Source organism: Bacillus rossius, assembly GCF_032445375.1.
Source record: "Bacillus rossius redtenbacheri isolate Brsri chromosome 9 unlocalized genomic scaffold, Brsri_v3 Brsri_v3_scf9_2, whole genome shotgun sequence".
NCBI classification, from domain to species: Eukaryota; Metazoa; Arthropoda; class Insecta; order Phasmatodea; family Bacillidae; genus Bacillus; species Bacillus rossius.
This window is the reverse complement of record NW_026962013.1, coordinates 11,899,168-11,923,114: the sequence shown is the minus strand read 5'-3', so window position 1 is coordinate 11,923,114 and position 23,947 is coordinate 11,899,168. Positions and strand designations below refer to the sequence as shown.

At 39.0% G+C, this 23,947-nt stretch overlaps 1 protein-coding gene across 2 annotated transcripts in view; it reads right to left on the bottom strand.

Annotated features, from left to right (window-relative positions):
* The window catches only part of LOC134543354 (rap1 GTPase-activating protein 1), a 612,076-nt gene extending 590,623 nt beyond the window's left edge, over nucleotides 1-21,453 (bottom strand). The window contains exons 1-2 of one of the 2 annotated variants that reach the window (XM_063388338.1): nucleotides 21,226-21,453; nucleotides 5,954-5,992 (exon numbers count right to left, since the gene is read on the bottom strand). In XM_063388338.1, coding sequence (XP_063244408.1) covers nucleotides 5,954-5,992; nucleotides 21,226-21,395 — 209 coding nt within the window. In that variant the 5' untranslated portion in view covers nucleotides 21,396-21,453. The remainder of the gene's footprint in view (nucleotides 1-5,953; nucleotides 5,993-21,225) is intronic. The other variant, XM_063388341.1, reaches the window with a different exon arrangement.
* Nucleotides 21,454-23,947: the final 2,494 nt, after the last annotated feature.

Genomic DNA, 23,947 nt, shown 5'->3' with positions numbered 1-23,947 from the left:
GGCTCTCTCGTCTGTGAAAAGAAGGATTCCCCACTGTCGAATATCTGTCTTCAACTACTTTTGACAACACAGTTGTTGGAGGAGTAGCACTGGATGGGAAATTGCTTCCAATTTTTCTCCGTCAGATACATTTGGACCTCAAACATTTTTTAAATCATGTCACACTATCAAAGTTTATTTTTTGTCTGAGCTACATCAAACTTTTCCATTTTAATCTTATTCTGAAATCAAACAATGCATCACAGTGGTGGATAGAATATATTTTTTAAATTTGTTATACAGTTTGAGATTTTTTTTAAATTTTAAAACATCTGTAAATTTTAACTAACATTAATACCTGTTCACAAAAAAAAATTGTGTTCTGTTTATTTCGAACACGACATTCATACTAACAATATTTTAGTGATTTCACCTTTATAACCTATTTAATGCCTATGTTGGACTATCAGTAACAGATTCTTTCTGAAACTTTGCTTTTAATATTTATTTCAACAGGCTGTCGGGGTTATTGCTTGAACTAGATGTAGTTTCAGCAGTTGCAGCAATGGGCGTATATTCGGGGGAGGGGGTAGTGCTAACTTGCCCTCCCCCCCCCCCCCCCAACGGAATTAAGAAGCCCCTCACTGATAAGGCCCACTTGCGCATGTAAAATAGTGACTGTGGAATGAGGTTGATAAACTTAATGGTCAAAAACTTTCTGTATATGTTAAACTTGTCTGCTTGTAGGCCAAAATGTGAGTTTTATACAACATATCATATCCAGAGATGAATCTTGTCGGTTAAACCCCGCGCGCATAAATCTTTGCCCCCACCCCCACCCAACCTGCGAATTTTCGCCCCCCACCCCTCTTGCAAATCCTACAGATTTGAGCCCCTAGTTGCTGCTATAAAAATTCATTCACCGTATTTGTTGATCACTAGGGACCGGAAAAATTCGCAGATTCAACGACCTCTAGGATAGCCTCCATTATCCTCTGCACTTCTCAAGTGAACACGCGTGTTCATTGGTTACTAAATTGTGAGTCGTCTCCACTGGGTAGCTTGTGATTCGACGCTTCTTTGGTCGATAGTCTCTCATCGGCCCAGAGAGCTCCAGTTAAACCGCGAGCCAATAGCGGAACCAGCAGAATTATACACATGTTTGAATTTCAGCCTATCACGAAATTAATCCGCGAATTTTTCCGGTCTCTATTGATCACACATCGTATGTGCGCAGGGCATCTGACTGTGGTCTGGAGGGTAGAGGAACGCGCAGGATAATTGCGGTCATGGCGTCGAGGGAGGAAGGAAGGCGAGTGGCTGAAGTCCACTTCCCCCCCTCTCCCCCCCCCGGGCATTGGTCAGCTCGTGCAATATCGCGAACCCAACTCTTCCCCCCCCCCCATCAAGCCTGTGCGTTCAGCGGGTGGTTCCCAAACATCTTCTCGCCACCAACAACAGCTCTTATTTTCCAGGCATCACTCTCTTAGTTTTCAAACAGTGTAGTGTTCACTGACAAATGATTGAGACCTAATGGCACACGTATCTGAATTACCACAACGCCGAAATACACTAACGCCGAATAATGTCATTGCAGGACTGCCACAAAGGTTAGGTTAGGTGAGGTTAGCACACAAATTCATTCAGTTGTTTTTCATTTTGCTCCTGTGCCCCCCTCCCCCTTCCCCGCAGCAACATTTTTCGGCGTTACTGTATTTCGGCGTTGTGGTACACAGCAGTTTTCTAGCTGTCGGCGTTGCGGTCAATTTGGCATTCGGCGTTATGGTATTCGGCGTTATTGTACGTTCGGCGTTGTGGTAACGACCCGTCGGCCAGGACCTCGTAGGCCCGCCGCGATCCCTGGAAACACGCAACCCGCACCACGCAGCGAGGGCCACGGCCGAGACCCTTCCAGCAGGCCTGCTCGGATGACGTCACTGCCGCGCACACGCGCCGCATCCCACTGTCCCAGAAGCCATAACTCCCAACCCGCTCCATGAGTCGCCAAGTGGGGAGATTACTTTTCCCGACGCGCCGAAAACCTGACTGAGTCAACACACCAAACTATGAACAAATCCATTAATACACGTTTACGACTATTCCCCCCCCCCCCCATCTACCATTGATATCAAAAGCGTTCATTAAGCTTTAATGAACTTAGGTTTGGTTCCTCACCAAATGAAAAAATAAATTACCAGAGGTAATTATTATATTTATATAAATAATATATATTAATTACGCGTAGTCGCCTATAAAACTCACGGTTTTTTTTTCTGTCGATGTCTTTTGTCCATTGACTGGTGTCACATTGCACTTTCCGGCCGAATCACAAGTGATTGGGTAATTTGAATTTTTTTTTTAAAATGTTTTTATTGGTTACTTATCTTTTCAGGTTCGCGTCAAAACTACGCAGTTCAAGGGCATAATGGAATGAATTTCACGTTCTCTCCAAATAATGACGCGAATTTTTTTTTTTTTCCGCTAGTGGCCAGCGTGTCCGGCCGATGGGCCAATAGGGGCCCCGGGTTCGATCCCCGGCCGGGGAGGGAGGGGAAATTCCTTCTCCGTGGATTCAGGACTGGGACCTCAACCTTCTTCCCCAGCGGAAGGCAACGGCAAACCAACGCAGAATCTTCATGCACATCACGGCTGTCACCACCGCTTGCAGTTGCCTGTGCTCACGAAACCCAGTAATGAGTACAAACGACTCATCGTCATCAATTAATGCGGGTAGATATCAGCCAGCATCACACGCGATGAGGTAGTTTTGGTGGCGCCTGTACCGAGATGGTTTTACCGCGGCCTCCGGTCGAAACGAGGCTGCCCCGTGTCAACATAGGCGTGGCTGGGCGGGCTTTCTCCCTTTTTCCCTTTCTCCCTCTCTCCTTTTCTCCCTCTCTCCCTTTCTCTCTTCCGCGCTCTTCTTCCCGCTGGCTTCCGGTGCGAAAATTTCCGGCCAGAAAAAAAAATGGATATGCCAGAAGCACACGCCTATGTAAAGGGTTGCCTGCACCGAGACCCAGGCCTTCTCTGAGATAGGATTTCACGCGTTAGGGTTGTGCCTTACCTTTCAGTGGCATGGCACACTTTCCAAGTGACTTAAGACCACTGCCTACATGGGCAAAAAAAACACGTGGTTTGCGGAGCTCCAGAAAAAAAAAACCATGAAATTTAAAAACTGCTCACAATATCCACGTGAACATTTGCGAATACGCCGAGGTCGATAAAGATAAAACAGATATTATGGTCAAAACAATGACTTCAACACCAGTGACAAAACAGTTGTGACGTTAATTTCAAGTATCTCTGCATGTTCGCGCCATGCGACTACGATTAATTATTATTTTTAAATACCAGAATAGATTAAGCAGCCATCAGCTTGACGACGAACGAACGAACAGTGAACTGTCCACAACTTCGAAACACGTAATTCGCTCGAAGTTACAACAGGTCTAAGTTAGGTTGTTTATAGCTTTCAGTAGTTCTCGTTCGTGACAGTTAACAAGTTGTTGTGTTTCTCATTCGCGATGGTCCCGAGGCAAGGTTGTTTCTGAGCAGTGGCAGTTAACTGTAAGCGGTGACTGCAAGTTGCGGATGGAGCACAGGCGCTTGGTGAGTGGGCCGGGGGGGGGGGGAAGGGGGCGCTGGCTCGTCAATATTCATGAGCCGGGTAACGAACCCCCGACCCGAGCGGAGACCTGCCTGCCCAATTCATGAGCGCCGCGTCTCCCCGTGTTGACACGGCCTTGCCCGGGCACGCGCGGGACAGGGTGAGTGAGAAGGCAGACGAGACAGGGCGAGAGGAGAGAAAGAGGAGTGTGAGAGAGATGAACACGGGACAGGTTGAGTGAGAAGGCAGACGAGACAGAGAGACAGGGCGAGAGGAGAGAGAGAGAGAGAGAGAGAGGAGTGAGAGAGAGATGAACACGGGACAGGGTGAGTGAGAAGGCAGACGAGACAGAGAGACAGGGCGAGAGGAGAGAGAGAGAGAGAGAGGAGTGAGAGAGAGAGAGAGAGAGGAGTGAGAGAGAGATGAACACGGGACAGGGTGAGTGAGAAGGCAGACGAGAAAGAGAGACACAGAGAGAGATGAATAATAGAAAATCCGCAAGAAGCGCGCGCAAACACGGGGATGCCGTGGCAAATGCCGTCGTCGTGATTGCGTCCGCCGTAGACAAAAGCTTTCCAGCGCTCGTGTCCTTGTTCAGTGTTCTGCCTGCAGTCAGGAACTGGAAAAAAAAAAAAATTCGCTGGGTCCAACGACCTCCTTGGATAGACTCCCCATGGTCCTCTGAACACCTAAGTTAAATGTCGCTTGTTCCTTGGATCCTGATTTATGAGATGTCTCAACTGGATTGTCGCGGATTTGTTACTTACAATGATTTCTCATTGGGTCGCGGTCCTGCAGATTAAAGTGGTGGGCCAATTCACAGCAGAGGCATGAAGGTACACAGAATTTTTTTGACTTGCGCACATGCATACTTCACTTTCAGCTCGGGTGGACCTCGTTAAGTCCAGCACGTGTAAGTAGCCCAGATGCGCGGTTGAAGTCGTGTTGGGTGGGGTGTGGGGTGCGTGAAGCGGGTATGAACCTCGCCCCGACGGCCCGGGACCCACGCCGAGTGCCCGTGATGGCCGCCACTGCAGATAACCTTCCCGGCTCCCGCACGTCTTCGCCCGAGATGGACTGGTGTTGATTCTCCCTCCTCCTCCTCACTTTTGTTCCCTTGTCGCACTCTCCGCAAACTGTCCTCCCAAACACCCTCCATCAATCTCCGAGGAAAAGACAGGAATAAAGGATGAAATTACGTGGCAGGTCTGCGCAAATATTCGTCTCTTAGTGAAAGCAAACGAGGTCTCTCTAATTATTCCGCTCCAGAATTTCATTAGAGTTTGTCCTACTTCTGCTCTTCCAGAAAATTATATGTAGACTGACCCAAACGGTATTTACAGTTTTAATAGCATGTTTCATGGTCTCTAGTCTGCGGATTTGTGAAGACGAGACCAGGCTGTTTGTAGAATGACGTTGGTCGATTGTACTCTGATGTGTCCACGTGTAATTGGTTCGATAACGACTGCGAGGAAAAAGAGTGCACTTCTATAGGTTGTTTGAATTTGGGACCACAGTAAGTACAGAAACCCCTGAGGTGATCATCCTATGATGCGAGGTACATCAGGCCAGTGGCGTTGGAATGATTTCCCTCGGGAGGGTGACATTCTTGGTGGAGGTGTCGATACTAACCCTTCGAAGATAAAATTATCCTGACGCCAATTATTTACAGTTTAAAATTTTAAAAATATTTTTTTAATGTAGGTAACAAATATGATCAAAACACGTTGCATTCAACCAATATAACTTATATGTAGAGAATAACTTATATAAACACGAAACTTTTGCGGTTTCTTTTGATGACAGTTTCACAATTTTTTCGTCACTCCTCTCAGCCAGTCAAATACCAGCTAGCAGTAGGGAGACCGACTGATGTACGTCGACCCACTTAGCAGGGGAGCTTCTGCACTAAAAATCATGTGATATAGGGAAGCAAGATTTTCGGGCCTCCAATAATCTAAAACTAAGTAACATCTTACCTCCTTCGCCCGGAAAAAAGAAATTTTGTTTTGCAATTTTATGTAATTGTTACATGCATGCTTAATAACTGTAATGCTTATAATATGGGAAATGTCAGCGTTAACTCTTAACGTAGTTTCGTCATCGCTTTTGCTGAGTAACGTCACTCCATGCATGTAGGCCTACAGAACGTGTTTAATAGCATAACGTCGGCCCGGTGCGTCGATGAACTGTATGTGTGTTAGGGTATGAAACATAAGGACTTGCGTCGCGTAAAACTGGCACTTGAGCACAGCACAGCCCAGGCGGGAGAAGAAGTCCCACAGCAGCAGGCGCCAGGCAGCGGGGTACAGTCGCACGCAACAGTCGCGCCGCAACGAGCAAGAGTAGACAAGCGTGTCTTACCTTAAGTCGACTGGGCTGGTTGGCAAGCTCCCGTGGCTCCTGAAAAAATAAAGATAATATTTTGAGTAAATAAAAAAAGTATCTCTTTTCTGATTTATAATCGTGCTCCTTAAGAGGCCACTCCAGTGTTTCAGGGGCACTACGCAACCCGCGTTAACCTCATAACATTCAATGCTATTTTCATTTTGCTTATAACTTATTAACTAATATAGATTTCGAAATGATGCTTGCTTGATATGTAAGACAACGATGCTCTTATCAAAGCCCCTTTCTTCAAAAAGGTGCATAAATTATGGTTTTATACTAATCTTTACTAATATGCATAAGTGTATTGTCTAGGTTTGAACCATAATTTATGCACATTTTTGAAGAAAGGGGCTTTGATAAGAGCATCGTTGTCTTACATATCAAGCAAGCATCATTTCGAAATCTATATTAGTTAATAAGTTATAAGCAAAATGAAAATAGCATTGAATCTTATGAGGTAAACGCGGGTTGCGTAGTGCCCCTGAAACACTGGAGTGGCCTCTTAAGGGTCAGCATCGACCGCTATGATGGACATTTGTTTTTTTGCTAGTTACATATGTTTATGAAGAAACAATTAATTAAACAATAGAAATTTAATTAATGGATTATTCAGCTGTGTAAACATGTATGAATCATTTAATAGAACAATATAAGTATAGTTACCCAGCTGTGGGAACATGTAAGAAACATTTAATGGAATCAATGTTAGTTTAATGTTGTGTGCTTCGGTCAGCTGTGAATACAGTAATGGACTTCAATGGAACAATAGAAGTATAATGTTGTAAACATTAATAGAACAATATAAGTAAAATTATGTATGCATTTTTCAGCTGCCGAAACATATAAGAGACATGTAATGGAATAATATTGTGTAAACATGTAAGATACATTTAACGGAACAATATAAGTATCATTGTTGTATGCATTATTCAGCTGTGGAAAAGCTTAAAACGAACTTCTAGTGAGCGACCATGACACAATTGGTTAGGCAAAGTTTTAATTATGAAAGTTTACCTGGCTATTTTTTTAAAAAAAGAAGATAACGTGTTGACTATATCTGAAACCATAATTAAGTAAGAAAATTAAAGCACAGTACTCACAAAGAATGAGTCATAATATAACCTTCAAAATTCGGCTGCGGGTTTATCACGACAAAATAAGTTCAAAACATGAATACGACTCAGCCCTATAGTCTGAAGTGCTTTTAAAGGTTGGCATATGCCTTTGAGGTTGAAGATGAACAATATTTTAATTGCAAATAACACAGAGTATTAAAATGGAACAACTGAGTTACTGAACAAACTTTTACAGCCCCTGTATCAACACTCACAAGATGATTTATTTGAAACAAAGGCGAGTAACAACACGTCATAAAAAATATTTGTATTACGACAACGACAATTTCGGAGGTGTTTGTAGAACTCTATTCAATTAAACACTATCCAGATGTTTAGAGTTGTTCCATCTGAAATACCTTTTTCTATATTATTTGGAATAAAATAGTTGTTCAGTTCTAATTTAAAAAAATTGATATGAAGCATGATTTTTTTTGTGGTAAACCTTCAGCAGAAGTTCATAGCTTGAATTCTGACTCATTTTGTATATAGTTAAACATCCGTAGTAATTTTCATTAGAACAAAAAATAATAATGTAAAATGCTGCAACCCCTCGAGGAAGAATAGTAATTAGCAACGAGATCAGCGGGCGCTACGTAAGTGGACATTGCGTGGCAGATGATGCCTTTGTGAAATTGTATAGAAAGCCATGTGTCAAAAAAACAAATATCCAGTCATGGGGACTGTCAACAGAAGTGAAAACTTAAAACTTTGTTATTAAATGTGTATTATTACATCATTTCTACATCAAATGTACGTAAGAAAAAGATTTTGGTATTATATCAGTACGATGTCAGCATATCATTTATCCTTATGTACCGATACAGCGGTACACATATATTAATTTAGTGTTTGGAGTCCGATAAATCAAACTTCAGTAGTTGACATTTCAACAATAGGCTCCCAGTTTATTTACGTTTGGACTGAGAGAGGGGAACCGGTGTGGACGGTGGAAGCAGCGCGGGAGGGGAGGAACAGACTCGTGACTGCGCATGCGCGCCACTCGTGCGATCGTTGATGGCCGCCGAAACTGTTTAAAATTCATCAATTATTAATTTGGAAAACAACTAAAAAGACGTTAAAGTGCAATACCACTTGTTTAAAATTCAAGAACTTTCAGAGTTTTATAGAGGCGCAAAAACTTTATTGAAAATTGTTTTAAAACTTTTATGGTTCGTTTACCGCCTGAACGTATGAAGCGGCCAATGAAAGGCGCCGTTACTGGCACCGCGCTGAAGATCGCGCGAAACGACCGTCGTTCCTGTACCGGTTTATGCAGCTGACTATTCGCCGACTAACCTGTACAGTTCGGGAATTTTGCACACCGCGAATCTCACGTGTCTACCGCGTCGTCCGCTACGGACTTTTGTGATTTTATTGTTGCTACGGACTGAACTGCGTGTAACATAGTCCGGGGAGGCCAGCACACAGCCCGGAGTATCCTGTTGAGGACAAGGGTAGACATCTGACACCGCAGACATAAGGTAAGGCGTGCATGTTTGGAGTTGCACATCCGCCCCTTGTTTTTCCCCCAGCTCCGGGAATCATCGGACCTTCGGCACAGCTACTTTAGGAACCATTAAACTTTTTGAACTAACCAACGTCTAGAATTGGAATGCGCCCCAGTGGTCCTAAGATAAGAACGTGCTCTACCCCTGAAGAACTAAATGGAACCTTTTTTTCCACATAAATTTGTTGTCAACGTTTTTTTTTTTTTGCACTGGGGTGTGAACATTGCATAAAGTTTCCACAGGCTATTGTTGGACTAAAAAACATCCTAACTCTTGTTGTTTTCTTGTGTAATTGGCTAGTCACAGCTTACCTTTTCTGTGGACTTTCAACAATTGACTATATAATTACCTGGTTCTGTTTTTCGAACGCAATTTTAAAAATAATTGTTATTACTATATTGTTATTGTTGTCATCAACCTTCATAATTTTAGATATAAATTGGTCACAAGCTTGTTTATGTTTGGGTATTTATTTAAAGCCAGCAAGCACAGTCTCCCGTCAGAATTTTCGTTACTCAACAATGGTTAGTAATGATTCCACTTGTGAATTGACATGTCATTTTCATACCACCCCCAGAGCTGTGTTTGTAAACAAAACAACACATTATCTGTTTATTTACATTTAAACATCAACACACGTTCAATACCTATCACCACCATATCCCGTAGGAAAAATATAATAGAGTTCCGTACACTTACATAATTTTTTAGTCACAACAGATGTCAGTGGTATGTAAAAATTACGTAAAAATTCATTACCTAGCTATGACTTACCAGTGATGTCAGAACTAGGTCATGTATTCATGTGGTCAAATTAGCTTCAATTGCTGCTACTACAGCATGTCGGTGATGCGAACTCACATGATTTTACCTATCCAAAAAATATAGTTTAAAAAAACTAATAAACACGCTTTTAAAAAGTGAAAAATAATTTTTAAAATAAGCTTAAAACAATAATGAATGAAAAATACTAGTATTATTGTGAAAAAAGCATGGGTTGCTTTGTTTCATATTTATTGTACATCGAGCGCCCGATGGTAGAGCAGCCGACATGTCATCGGAAGGCTCTGGGTTCGAATCAGTCCAGGATATCCGAATTTTTCTCACATATTCTATACACTCTCATTGAGAAGGTCCTTTCCTCATCCTTCCCAAAATTCCTGTTACGTAAATGTGACAGCAGTGGACAATGGTTTCACAGTTGAAATGCAAAATTGAAAATGCTCCAATCGTGTTGGATATTCAGCTCCCCCTCCCCCAACCCCCCCCCCCCCCCAAGCGCTTGGCTGCACATTTATGATGCAGATAGACAAGAGTAAATTTTGCAACAAAACAAAACTATCCTAAAAGATGTGATGGTGCTGTAATAGCACACAATACAGCAACATCCCAATATATGTCCAAGGATAGAAGTCAGAAAAAAATTAGATTTTAAACAACAAAAACAAATCCAGCCTAAATAGCTCTCACCAAACCCTAAGGAGACTGAGATTATAGTCCTCGATGTAAACAGCGTGACATGGATTCAGAACATTTCTGGAACACACACAAGAGGAGCATCAACAGTTAGAGCATGAAGCGGGAAATGGCTTGAAACACATAGAAAAATTCTAATGTTGTATATGTGAATTAACAAGATGAGTAAACTTAGTAGGCAGTACTGTTTATAGCTCCGATATAAATAAAACACCTTTAATTACATTGGATGGATTTGAATATTTGGGACTTTTTCTTCTTTATCAGAACCTACGACGCATGTGTAAATGTTTACGTAACTGTATGGATTGTTTTGAGTAGGTAACACGTAGGCATGATATTAAAAAAAGGTAATATTTTACTTGATGTAAGTTTTTGGACATACGCCATTGCTAAGCACTTTTTCTGTAGAATAAAACAAACAAAAATGCCCAAAAGACAAAAAACACAAATTAAGCAAACAATTGCTGTTGTCAACATGATATAAACACCACAAAATATTCCGTAACAGGAATATGGTCAACAAACAAAGAAAATTGTACTAAGAGAACGGAAAAAAAAACACAAATGATGAAGACACAAAAATATTGAACCCAAAAAAAAAATTCAGCACAACGGTCGAGACGAAACAAAAACCCGACAAAACGAAAATACGAAACAAACACAATAGTTTTCCAAAACAGAATAGAACAATAAAAAACCACAAATGATGACAGCACAAAAATATTGAACCCAAAATAATTCAGCACAACAGTTGAAACGAGACAAAAACACGACAAAACGAAAAGACGAAACAAACACAATAGTTTTTCCAAAACAGAAACACGATAATAGTAATATTTTAGTTTAAATATAACGGAAAATTAATTTTTCCCCCATAGGTATCGTTGTTTTGAAGGTCCGAAAATATGGAAAACGAGTTTTTCAAACACTTATAATACGACATTCGGACACGAAAATTAACGTAAACATCTTTATAAGAATAAATATTGAGTTTCCAACCACATTACAGAATACAGAAAAATTAAAAATTACTTTTGCAAAACTCCGTTCCCCCGGAGAAACCCCCGGAATGGCCACCGCATGGGGAGCCCAAGAAAAGAAACGGGCTCCCCATTTGGAAGCCACCTGGAAGGTTTTTTTCTGTTCCACCCACCGTTTCTTTGGTAGCCTGACTTGTTACAAGGGATTGTATTCCTACCAGAGAAAATGCCGCCATTCTCTCTGGGCAATCCGCCTTGGAGGAGCCGGGGCGCGAACCCGGGTCCTACAAGTCACAAGGCAGGCGCTCTACCCCAGAACCAGAGTGGTAGAGCGACGATCTGCAGTCTTCGTAACACTGACAAGACGTTATTCCACTGTAGTTTGGTTTGTCATTCTGAAAGTTTATGTGTGAAGTAACCATGCACCTATGTAAGGTATTAAAAAATCAATCGTAGCGAATATTTAAGTAATTTGTTCTCATATTACAAATACATTTATAATAAAAAAAATCAGACACTAGATCTAACGTAGAATTCTTTAAAATAACGCCGAGCGTGATAAATATAAGAAAATCGTGTTTTCAACTACAATAATTTTAATTAACACGTTGTTTCCGTAACCGGGGTAGCTACGTCGACTATCGAATCATTATATTTTAAACGGTATACAAAGCTGCTCCTATAAATGCTGAGGACCTGATTTTCGGCAATGAATTTTTATAAACATACTGTCCATATTGATAAAATTCATTAACAGTTAATTCTATAAAGTTTCCCTTGCCATACACTACAGATGGCAGCACTGTCGTTACACATGTCCGTTCCATTCACAAGCCGTATGGAGTTGAGATGTTACACATAAAAAAAGTGAGATTTTCAGGTGTCGAAGTTTTCACACACTAATATTATTATTATTAATATTAAAATTACTTTGTTTTCAACGACTAATTCACCTCAAATATATGAAGAGTTCTTCGTAATATTATATAACTGAATCTTTGTAGAATCTATGCCATATTTAAACTTTCGAGTTCTTATTTTTTTCAGTAAACACACTCGTAGAAGCAAAAAAGTGTTGTCGAGGATCTAGCCACTGTCCCTTCTTTCTCTCTGACTCCTTTTTATTATTATAGTCCGTTGTTACCTGTTAATATGAAACTGGTAAATATGTTTCTCCACTACTTTTGATTTTACTGGTGTAGTGTCATTATTTATTGTGCTGAATATTATTACTATTTGTGGGCGCCAGGATTCTCCCCTTATTAAGCTTGAGTGTGTGATAATACCATAGGACATGGGTATTTCTATTATTATAAAACAAATTACTCTCAAATATTAAGATTTAGCTCACACATTTTTTTTATTCTAGGGAACAAAAGGAATCCAAAATCATAAATTGAATTAATTAAAATACATAGCTCTATCTCTGCCAGCACAAGAATTACTGTTAATGTTATGATAATAAAACCTATAAAGATGTTGGCACTCCAGAACACATGCAGTTAAAAAAAAAACGTCTGGATTTAGGTTGCGCACATTTACTCCAAATTAACAAATGTCTCTCAAAGTCTAGGATTTATTATTTTTACACAGTTTTGTATTTTTACCTCGGCTAGTTCTCAGTTTTCTTATTGCTTGGTCGGTAGATACACAGAGAAACGTCTCCCTGGACCTCTAGATCACCAAGTCGTATGTTAATGGGTATTTAACAAAAATAATAATTTTTATAGATTTTGTGTGTTCAAAAATACTTACCAGTCTTTTCAAAGTCTCAAATCACAACAATAGATCCAATTTAATGTTAGGTAGTGTATTTTACAATTATTCCATACCAAAGATTATTGGTGGAAAATAGGGCATATGTTACTCACATAAAAATATGCACTCCTAATTACTTTATCGTTTTCATAAAGCCATACCAATAATTATACACTTTAATTCAATCAATCCTTATCGTACATTTGTGCGGATGCCTATTTCCAGCTTACATCCTTGTTGATATTTATCTCTTTGATATACTGCATGCAAGTCCCATCGAAGCCATCCTAAAAACTATCTTTTTTTTTAAATTATTTAAAACTTATGCCTTTGTTGGCAAGGCGGCTCCTCATTGGCCGGAATCTAGTGACAGTTACACTTAATTTACATTTAACTTTTGAATCAGGTGCTCAACAATAACACCAAAACATAATATTCACATTAAATTAAAAATAACAATTATTGACCATAAAATGTTACATAATTAAAACATCCATCAAAATATTACTTTACCGTTGTAAAACTCAATTGTCTCTAGAGGGGTCTCTCTTATGGTTGGATTTTAATGTTCATATTATACCATAGTGTTTGTATTTCATAGATACTCATTAATTAAACCAAAGAGCATGTAATTAACGGGTCATTCTCCAAAAAGTGTGCAATTTCAGTCCCGGTCAGTTTCAGAGTAATATAACATATTTTTAATGCTTGAAATTGCAACATGAATTCAATGGAAACCAATAAAATGTAAAAAACCTGTAGAAAACCTAAATACAATATAATCTCATTTTTTATTTGTCACAAAGTGTGCAATATCTCACCTCCGTGGCTTGTCCCCACCGACAACTAAGCACTTTTATCAGTTCACTTTATTTACAATTTTTTTCTGTTTTTATTTATTTGCCATGATGTATACCTGTAAACAAGTTTTTGTTGATAAAATGAAGTGCATAATTAATTTATTTCATAATTATATTGGGTGTTTTATGATTGTCCCTCACACAGGTTCTTACCTCCATCAGTAAGAGTTGAAACTGTAATAATTTATTATAGAGTGCATTGCAAGCAACAATCTGTAGACTAAAGAAAGGTGTGGTAGCCATTTCATTTACTCTTAAAAATGCAGTTTAGTAAGTTGTTTCAAATGTGAATTTTCTGAAGTTTGTAGTATGAAATATGGATATTGTGTTTTGAAGTTCTCACCTCCGTGATAATTATTTCAAGGTAAGAAACATTGTATTTAACTTTCATTCTATAGATAAATGTAATAATGTGGTGAATAAAAGTGAAATCAACAAACACTAATGTCCTAACCTCAAATATGCCACAATTATTTAACTTCAAGTTTAAAATTCTCACCTCCGTTACCCTCACCTCCGTTACTTGCAATATTCACGGAGGTGAGAAGAAGTAACGGAGTAACATTTTTCAACATTTTAATTTTGTTATTTTTGTAAGTAAAACATTATGTACACATTATTACATCACATAAATGATCAAGCATTAAAGTATATTTCAGGCATAATATATTTATGTATTGGCCATTTTAACATGCTCTTAAAGATGCATTTCTATTAAATGGATGTTCAATTCTTCTTTGTGACATACAATTAAGGTTATTATAGTAACAGACACTTCCATTCTTCAAAACTGTAGTATAAATAATAACTATTTTGCAAAATCTACAATGCAGTGTTTAAAAAAAATAAAAATATTGAACATGAAATGTTACAAGCTTCTTAAATGTACGTATTCATTAGCAGAACAATTTTTCTGGAGTGATGCTTCAAGAAATGTATGCAAAGTTTACTTTCACTAATAATATTTAATTTGAATTTTAAATATTTTTTATTACTTTAACTGTACAGGCCTAATTGTAAATAGATTTGTAAAAAATTTTGTTTTTGTATTTGCGGGATCTAGTAAGCTTATTACAGTTCCTTCTACATTTCAGAATGACTAAAAAGGACAACTGCTGTAAACATAGTAAACTGAATAAAAAATGTGAAAGTGAAAATAAAAACATAATGCAAAAATTAAGCGAAGCAATAACAAATGATCCTATCATATATGAAGAAGCCAAGAAGAAAGAAAGAGAGAGATACCATGAAAGGAAAAGACTGGGGAAAATAAAGAGAGTAAATGAAATGAGCTCTCAGGAACAGAGGAATATAAGGAAGAACTGGCGACAAAGAAAAGTATTTAAAATACTTTTAATTTGTAAGACCAGTGTGTGTGTATTGCAATTTTTCAAATTATTACTAGTAAGTTTTAATACTGAATAGAAACTTGAAATAGGAGGCTGATTTAACAATGCAAATTACTTGCTAACATCAAAATGTGAAATTTAAGTTTATGTAAATTAGCATAATTGTGTCTTAATATTATAGGTACATTTTCTGTCTGTCTGTGGTTATTTATTATACTGGCTTCTAGAGATTAAGTCTACTCTATGAACTCTATTCTCACCTCCGTTACCATAATCTCACCTCCGTGAATGTGAACTTTTTAATATAATATATTTTTGAAGAACAATCACAACAGCAATAATGTACATAATACTGTAGGTAACTTGTAAAATAAATAATGAAATATTCATATTTTTAAGTTTTGAGATTTCAAAATCCAAATTGCACACTTTTTGGAGAATGACCCTAACATAAATAAAATATTAGGTGACACAACTATAATTAAAATAAACAACTAGACTATTGTTGCAGTACAGTGTATTTGCAGTAGATTTAACCAGTTTTTTGAATGTTTTGGTAATCTTAATTAATATAAATTCAGTGTCCTGATGTTTGTTTCTAGTGAACTCTTCACCAAGTCAACCGATTAAATGAAAATTGAGAGATAGGATAGTTTTTATTTCGATTAATGGTCTTAATAATTTATAATTAATAATAAACTGATTATCAATGTTGATTGGTGTTATTAATCGTAAGTTACATAAGTCTCAAACAGATGGTGTTTTAAATCAGATTTTTACAGACAAATGTTGTACTGTCTGACATAAATATCACATAGATGGAGCTACGTTTCAATTCAAATTTTATTTTTCTCCATGTGCACATTTTCGTTGATCAATGTACTACGTAACCTCGCTTTTTTGTATTATTTTTTATTTTATTCTCACGTGTTTACAATTATTGATATCTATCTTCAGCTGTCAATCTACAGATATAATAATAAAACAAATAATATTAGCTAGAGAATCAGTGTTCATCAAATTTAATTTCTTGTTAAAAAATTTGTAAGTATTAATTAATTTTAACTTTCCTGCGAATTTTATAATCTAAGTATATAAAAATTACAAAAAAAATCAATGTATTATGTACTTGCTTTTTATTTTCTCATTTTGGTTGAATTTTTACTAACTTAATTATTATTTTCAATAAAATGTCACCAAAAAATTCGAATCTCACTCAGCCACAGCAACGCGTGGCCGGGTCTGCTAGTATAACAAAATTATTTTCGTAGATTCATGTTCAAAGTCAATAAACATGGTACCGTAAATTTATATAGATAATGGGTAAATTTACAAAGATCCCTGGATACTTTGTTACCACCATTCTTTGTAATTTTAAAGTGACATTTTTTTAACAGTCTACATCTAACCTCGGTAAAGAGCAAACTTTTCAGTTGTTCATGTTGCAAATAAACTTATACTACAAAACTAGGACACAACATTTATAGTAGAATTATTTTAAATAATGCCTATTGTGATAATTAAAATAGTCGCGTTTCAAATACCAATATTTCAGGATGCGAATCACACACATACTATCTGTGCCTGTTGCTATAATCCGCTGCCTGTATCGTAACTGTTGCATGCCATCATCAATCTCAGATAGTAATTAGCAGACTGAAATATTGGACCTAGTTTTAGACAAGGAATTTTACTAAAATAATTACCATCGTGTTAAAATTCATCTAAAATTTGATACTATAATATTTCTCTATACGTGATATTACTATAATATTAACCTAAACATTTTAAAACGTATATTATAACATTAAGAATATATAAGTATATTAGTTTTTTTGCTAAAACAACTGTAACCATTCTGTAAATACGTCCTACAAACTATGACTTTCTTGAGCTGATTCAACATTATTACTATATTTTTAAAAAAACTTAAAATTAAGATTGTTTTTCCAGTGACGAGATTTCAATCATGCCTGATGAGGTTAGCAAGCAAGCGACCTATCACCGTGCTACTAAAACTCTTGAGTACTTACAAAGAAAATATGAATTATAATAAGTGTAAAGCACAATTTGTACGATTTAGATTTTTTTGCTCCGAAGGTTATGATTTTGTTTTGTCCGCCAATATTTGTTTTTTCAATCCCTTGCAGTTATGGTTAGTCGTATAAAAAATTATTCAGACAAAAGTTGTAGTTAAAAATTTAAAGTTTTACAGTAAAACCGAACGTATTTAACAGAGTACATAGAACGTAAATAATGATAATGTTTTAATTCTACCCTATATTTGTTCAAACCCATGCAGCAATTGTTTATCTTATCAAAAATTGTTTCAGACAAAAGTTGTAGCTGAAAATTAAAGATTTAAGTACAAACAATTTGAATGGATTTGATAAAGTAGCTACTAAGGGAGTTATAATTTTTTTAAAATTTCAATCCTTTATTCTTCAACCTATTACAAAAAAAGTTTTAAATTAAAATCATAAGATTAATACATTATTTGTACAAATTAGATGTTATACTTACGAACAGAGCTACGATTTTTTTTGTCCGCCAACCCTCGTTTTTCCAACGCCTTGCAATTATGGTTGTATTGTACCGATACAGCGGCACACATATATATTTATTTAAGTGTTTGGAGTCCGATAAAACAAACTTCAGTAGTTGACCTCTCAACAATAGGCTCCCAGTTTATTTACGTTTGGACTGAGAGAGGGGAACCGGTGTGGACGGTGGAAGCAGCGCGGGAGGGGAGGAACAGACTCGTGACTGCGCATGCGTATCACTCGTGCGATCGTTGATGGTCGCCGAAACTGTTTAAATTCATTATTTTATTATTTTTGAAAACAACTAAAAAGACGTTAAAGTGCAATATCACTGTTTAAAATTCAAGTACTTTCGGAGTTTTATAGAGGCGCAAAAACTTTATTGAAAATTGTTTTAAAACTTTTATGGTTCGTTTACCGCCTGAACGTATGAAGCGGCCAATGAAAGGCGCCGTTACTGGCACCCCAGATTAGTATAAAACGGCGAGTAGGTGATTTCTCGTCGTTCCTGTACCGGTTTATGCAGTTGACTATTCTCCGACTATCCTGAACTGTTCGGGAATTTTGCACTCCGCGAGCCTCACGTACTTTGTGATTATGTTTCTGCTACGGACTGAACTGCGTGTGACATCGTCCTGGGAGGCCATCACACAGCCCAGAGTATCCTGTTGAGGACCAGAGGTAGACATCTGACACCGCAGACATAAAGTAATGCGTGCATGTTTGGAGTTGCACATCGGCCCCTTATTTTTTTCTCGCTACTCCGGGAATCATCGGACATTTGGCACAGGTCCTTTAGAACTAACCAACGTCTAGAATTGGAATGCGCCATGGTGCCCCAGTGTTCCGAAGATAAGAACGTGCTCTCCCCTGAAGAACTATCTGGAACTTATTATTTTTTTTCACATAAATTTTGTTGTTGTCAACGTTTATTTTGCACTGGGGTGTGAACATTGCATAAACTTTCCACATGCTATTGTTGGACTTAAAAACATCCTAACCCCTGTTGTTTTCTTGTGTAATTGGCTAGTCACAGCTTACCTTTTCTGAGGACTTTCAACAATAGACTATATAATTACCTGGTTATGTTTTTCGAACGTAATTTCTAAAACAATTGTTATTACTATTGCTGTCATCAACCTTCATTATTATAAATGTAAATTTGTCACAAGCTTGTTTATTTATTTAAAGTCATCAAGCACAGTCTCCCGTCAGCATTTTCGTTACTCAACATAAATATTTACTTTAATGGTTAGTAATAATGCCACTTGTGAATTGAAATGTCATTTACATACCACCCCCCAGAGCTGTGTTTGTAAACAAAACAAAACATTATCTGTTAATTTACATCTAAACATCCACACACGTTCAACACCTATCACCACCATATCCAGTAGTAAAAATATAAAAGAGTTTTCAGCACAGTATCAAAAACTTATTCAAACAAAATATTTTGGCATGACTGCTATGGATGTGATATATTCTATATTACGGTAGTTAGATTTTATGATTTGAGAAAAATAGCGATAGTTATCGTGTCCATAATATTTTGTGTTGACGATTGTTTTGTGGTCTATGGATCATGAAACAAGTTATTCTGGGCAAAAGCCCGGCCAAGCCTCACCACCTCCTCCACCTGGAACTAAACCCCAGTAGGGGTGTACCAAGTGCACTACTTTAATTTTCCAATTTTTTGGCCTATATTCCCATGTTTCCATTGAGTGACTTGATTTTCGTCACTCGAGGGCCATTAACCAGAATAACTCATCCAACCTGTTTTCACCGCCGGCGCTGCAGCCAGGTTATAGCTTTGTCAAATTTTCAAATATAAATGCATTTCTTGTGTCCACAATTATATAAACCGGCGGTGGATATATAAAACTTTTACCTCATCAATCCACGTGGAATCACCCCGCATGTCCCCGGTGACAGGACGATTACTAGTACCCGGCACCGAACCCATGCAGGGGCGCCGATTCCACAGCCAGCAAGTATTTCTCTTCTTTTCCTTCCATAGTTCTATCATAAAATGCCAATCCAGTCCATCTGTTGCATCCGCAACCCTCTCCAACACCTGCTTCCAATTCCCTTACTTAATCATTCTAGTTCCATCAACAGTTGTCACTTTAGTGAGTTAATAAAATACCAAATCCGAGCATGGGCTATATCTTGATATTCTTCAACTATTGTCTCTTGTCTAACTATTCTCCACAATTGCAGATGTTATTCTCCTTCTTGATGTTCTTGAAGGTCCATTGCTGCCATCCAGCTATCGAACTCTTCTAATCTCTTGCCAATCTCATTGCAATAATTTTTCCATATCCTTTGACCCTCTGGATCAGCCAACAAACCAGAAATGTTCCAGAGGGACAATTGTAAATTTGATGCGAGGTCTTCATAACGTTGCCGAATGTCATGCACCTTAGAACATTCCAACATAACATGGATGGCAGTATCTGGAAGCCCGCAGACTGCACACATTGGGTCGTGCACCAAATTCATGGTGTACAATTTAGCCTTGAAATTTCCGTGACCCGTAAGATACTGAGTGCAGTAATGGTCCACTGGAATAGTCCGTCTCTCGAGGCGTTCTCTAATATTCGGAAGTATCCGATACGTATATCTGCCATTGTTGGAAGAATCCCAACGTTGTTGCCATGCATCAAGAGTAAGTTCTCTGGCGATCCGCTTGTCTCCTTTTGAGACTGGGCCACTGGATCATGAAACAAAAAACCATTCATACATTTTCCGGAAGTCGCACCATGGTAACGGCTAAAATAGGTAGGTAGTATTTCTTTGAAATCTACATAAAAGCCAAAATCCGCCGATGTAAAAACACAGCACAGGAATCTGTCGGAAATAAAAAAAATATCACTGCACAGACGAACACAGCGGAATGAGAACGACGAGACAGTGGTAAAAATAACAGAAGATGCAGACAAAACAACCACCTCGGACTACACGGCGACAAACAGACGAACCCAAGGATGGTACAAGACAGATAACGTGGACACCACACCGACAACACAGGCGAACCCACAGATGAAATCAAACAGTAATTTCGGACACCGCAATGACAGCACAGACGAACATCGTAGGGAAACAGACTGTGTTCGGGTATTCATCTTTCTCGGTTCGTTATTCAAGTTTTTTCTCTATGACGTACAGTGCAAGCCTGCAATGCACACAGTAACCTTTTTAAAACTAATACGGATCGCTGGCTTTCCTGGCCATTGCCTGTTAGTGGCTTGGCTTCTGGGCTGCAGCCGCGTCGGAGGCGAAGATATCACCGTTACAGTCGCCGTCACCAGGAGGAACAGTTACGGTAGGTAACTGCTCCCTGACGATGGGAAACATTCTTTTCACAGACGGGAGAGACAAACTTCCGATCGTGCATCTTCGTTTTTTTTTTATTGTTCATTGTAAATGTGTTGATAAAAGGATACTAATGGTATATTAGGTTAGTTTAACTACATTATAATTACTTTAAAACATTGTGGACGGTTGATTTGGTTAGGATAGCTACATTAAAGATACGGGGGGGGGGGGGGAAGCGAGCAGGAACTTCGGGGAACTTCGGGTGTGGCTCTCTCGTCTGTGGCATGAAGGCTTCCCCCCTGGCGATGAGGTCGGAACGTGGGGCAACTGACCTGGGGCGCGGCGAGCCGAGGGAGTCGAGGCTGCCCGAGTGGTAGCCCGAGGAGGTCGTGGGGCTGGGGGGCTGGCTGCTGCTCCCGCTCGACCCGGCACTCAGCATCCTGCGGAGGTGCAGCCTCAGGGGGCTGCCCGGCGCGGCGGGCCTCCGCCTGCCGCGGAACATGGCGGCCCGCTCACTCACTGGGCCCCGCCGCCTCGCTCTCCGCGACGGTACGCCGCCGTCCAACTACGGTACGTTCCTGTGGCAGGGCCGAGACTTACTTTCTGCGTGCTGGCCGGACGCATCCTTGAGGGTTCCAAGCGGCAAACTATTTCCGCGGACTTGCTGCGGGCTTTCACACGTGGAGACTAGTGGTTGGCTTTGCATCGAAGCTTGATACAGGCATTTTTTTTTGTTGGGATACATTTTTTTAAATTTATATTTCTTCTTAAAAACTCGTCAAAAGATGATTTAAAATGTAATAAAAAAAATGGTTGTTTGTTACTAAAAATTTAGAACACTATTTAATCTACCTACAGAGCCTGAACGAACTTGAAACACTGATATATATATATATATATATAATTTTGTAACAAATTTTCGTTAGAAATAAAGTAGTACGTGATTAGACGTACCTGTTTCACTGGTTACTTTACGTTGCAGTCCCCCCTGAAAAGGCGCATTTACATAACACGGTACACAAGGCTGTAAATTGGTACGGGTGCCTTGATACTGGTACACTTGACTGCGGGGATCCCCCCTCCTCCCTCCCTGGCGCCGGGCACTTCCTGGGGCAGATTAGACCCGGCGTCCGGGGGAAGCTGGCCGTCCGCAGCCTTCCGTCGTCGCTCTCCAAGGCCGCGAGGCGCGCGAAACCCCTCCCTCCACCCAGGGTCGCTGGACCACGCCAGACGTCTGCTGGCCTCAAAGGCTTGCCGAGCTCTGAAGGGGGAAGCCTACAACTCACGTAGTTTCGGTTCCCTACCACGTTCGTGCAACTTCGGATTCCTCTCAAAAATTGAAATTTAAAAAAAATCGAAGGGTTATGTTAGGTTAGGTCAGTCACAACATGCTTGTTTTCATTGGAAACTTCTGATTTAGCGGCTGAAGTGGCGTTAATGCCAAAACGCAAAACTTCGGAAATATTCGGCAATTCTTGCAGGGAACCGAAACTACGTGAGTTGTAGGCTTCCCCTCTGAAGGCTTCCACACACGACTTGTCAGTCCGAACTGTCGTGTGCGTGAGCAACAAACGATGGACTGACACGCCAGGGCTGATGGCTTTCCCATCAAACATGACTGTAGGCTCGAGAGCACTCAGTCCGAACTGCCGTTGTCTTCGCCAGTCCAAACAATGAGTCCATCAGTACGTCGGCTGAGTGTCGTGGCAGACATCTTTGCTATATACTCTTTGGTTGCTTGGCTACTTTTTCTGAGTAAAAGTGCAGCTGCTGCTGCAAAATTCCGAACTTTATTCCATATTCTACGATGAAACGATACATCCAGTAGCAACAGCAACCACAAGACTGATCGTGTTTTTGGGAAGGCTCCAGTTCAGTTCGGACTGTTCGTTCCGAAATGTGCACTTGGACTGATCGTGTTTGCACAACTATCAGTTGGGGCTGAGCAGTTAGAACTGGAAGCTGGGAATGATCGTGTATGGGGGGGCATTAACATTTGACGGACGGAAGAATGCCTTGCATCTGTGGCTTGATTGCGCCAGTCAACTAGTCACAAGAATAGTGGTCTGTGGAGCTAGAATTTGTTCGTCCAGATGTTTTGCATACTGATGTCACAGGGGGAAAAACAGGTCCAAAAGATGGCCCAAATAATCAACTATAGTTTTATTCATTAACTAATATTTATACTATATATTAAATTACAATCATACACTGAGTCCACAATTCACTTTCCTCACTGGAGCTCGGTTCCACTGGAGCCCTATTCTTGAAGCTGTCGGAATAATTTCTCTAGAGGAATGACCCTATAGTTATATTATGGTAGAAAGCTCAGATGTATATTCTTGAAACTACTATATTGAGTATCGGAATCAAGTGTCGGATTAGCGAAAATATCTTTGGAAGTGTGGCATCGTTGCTTTTAGCGTTGACGTCACTAGTGGAAGGCCAATCACAATGAGGATTAGAACATTTCTCATGGAAGTGTGGAAATTATTTTCATTGTATTCATCTCTTTTCTTTTGTTGATGGACGTTGACGTTATGTGCATAAATGCATAAGTAATAATTTAAAAAATTAGTTGTAAAGTTACGCCCGAGAAACTGAAAATGCAATTAACTTTTATGAAAAAAAAGGTTTTTTTTTTTGTGCAGGGAAAAATGTTATCCTGTAATGCAAATGTAACCTTTATTTTTTGTGGAAAGTAGGTACTACGAAAAAATAAATATTTACAAAAATTTTTACGAATTCATGTGTTTAAGCATTTAAAAACACCATCACTTACCTTTTTTAGTCCATAATTTCTGCTTATTTGACTCCAAATAGTATTATGTTTTTGGGTGTACTAGTTGTGAAAATAATTTTTGTGCAGGTCTGGTGATTCAAAAAATCATTTATGGATATAAAATCATTTATGGATATGTATATTGATTTTTTTATATTATTTTTTCTTATTGCGTATCCAGATGAAATCAAAGTTTTATGTCATATTTTCAAAATAAAATCTAGTTTGGTATTGGGACAGTTTTGCATCACACTTTTAACTGCTTATTTTAT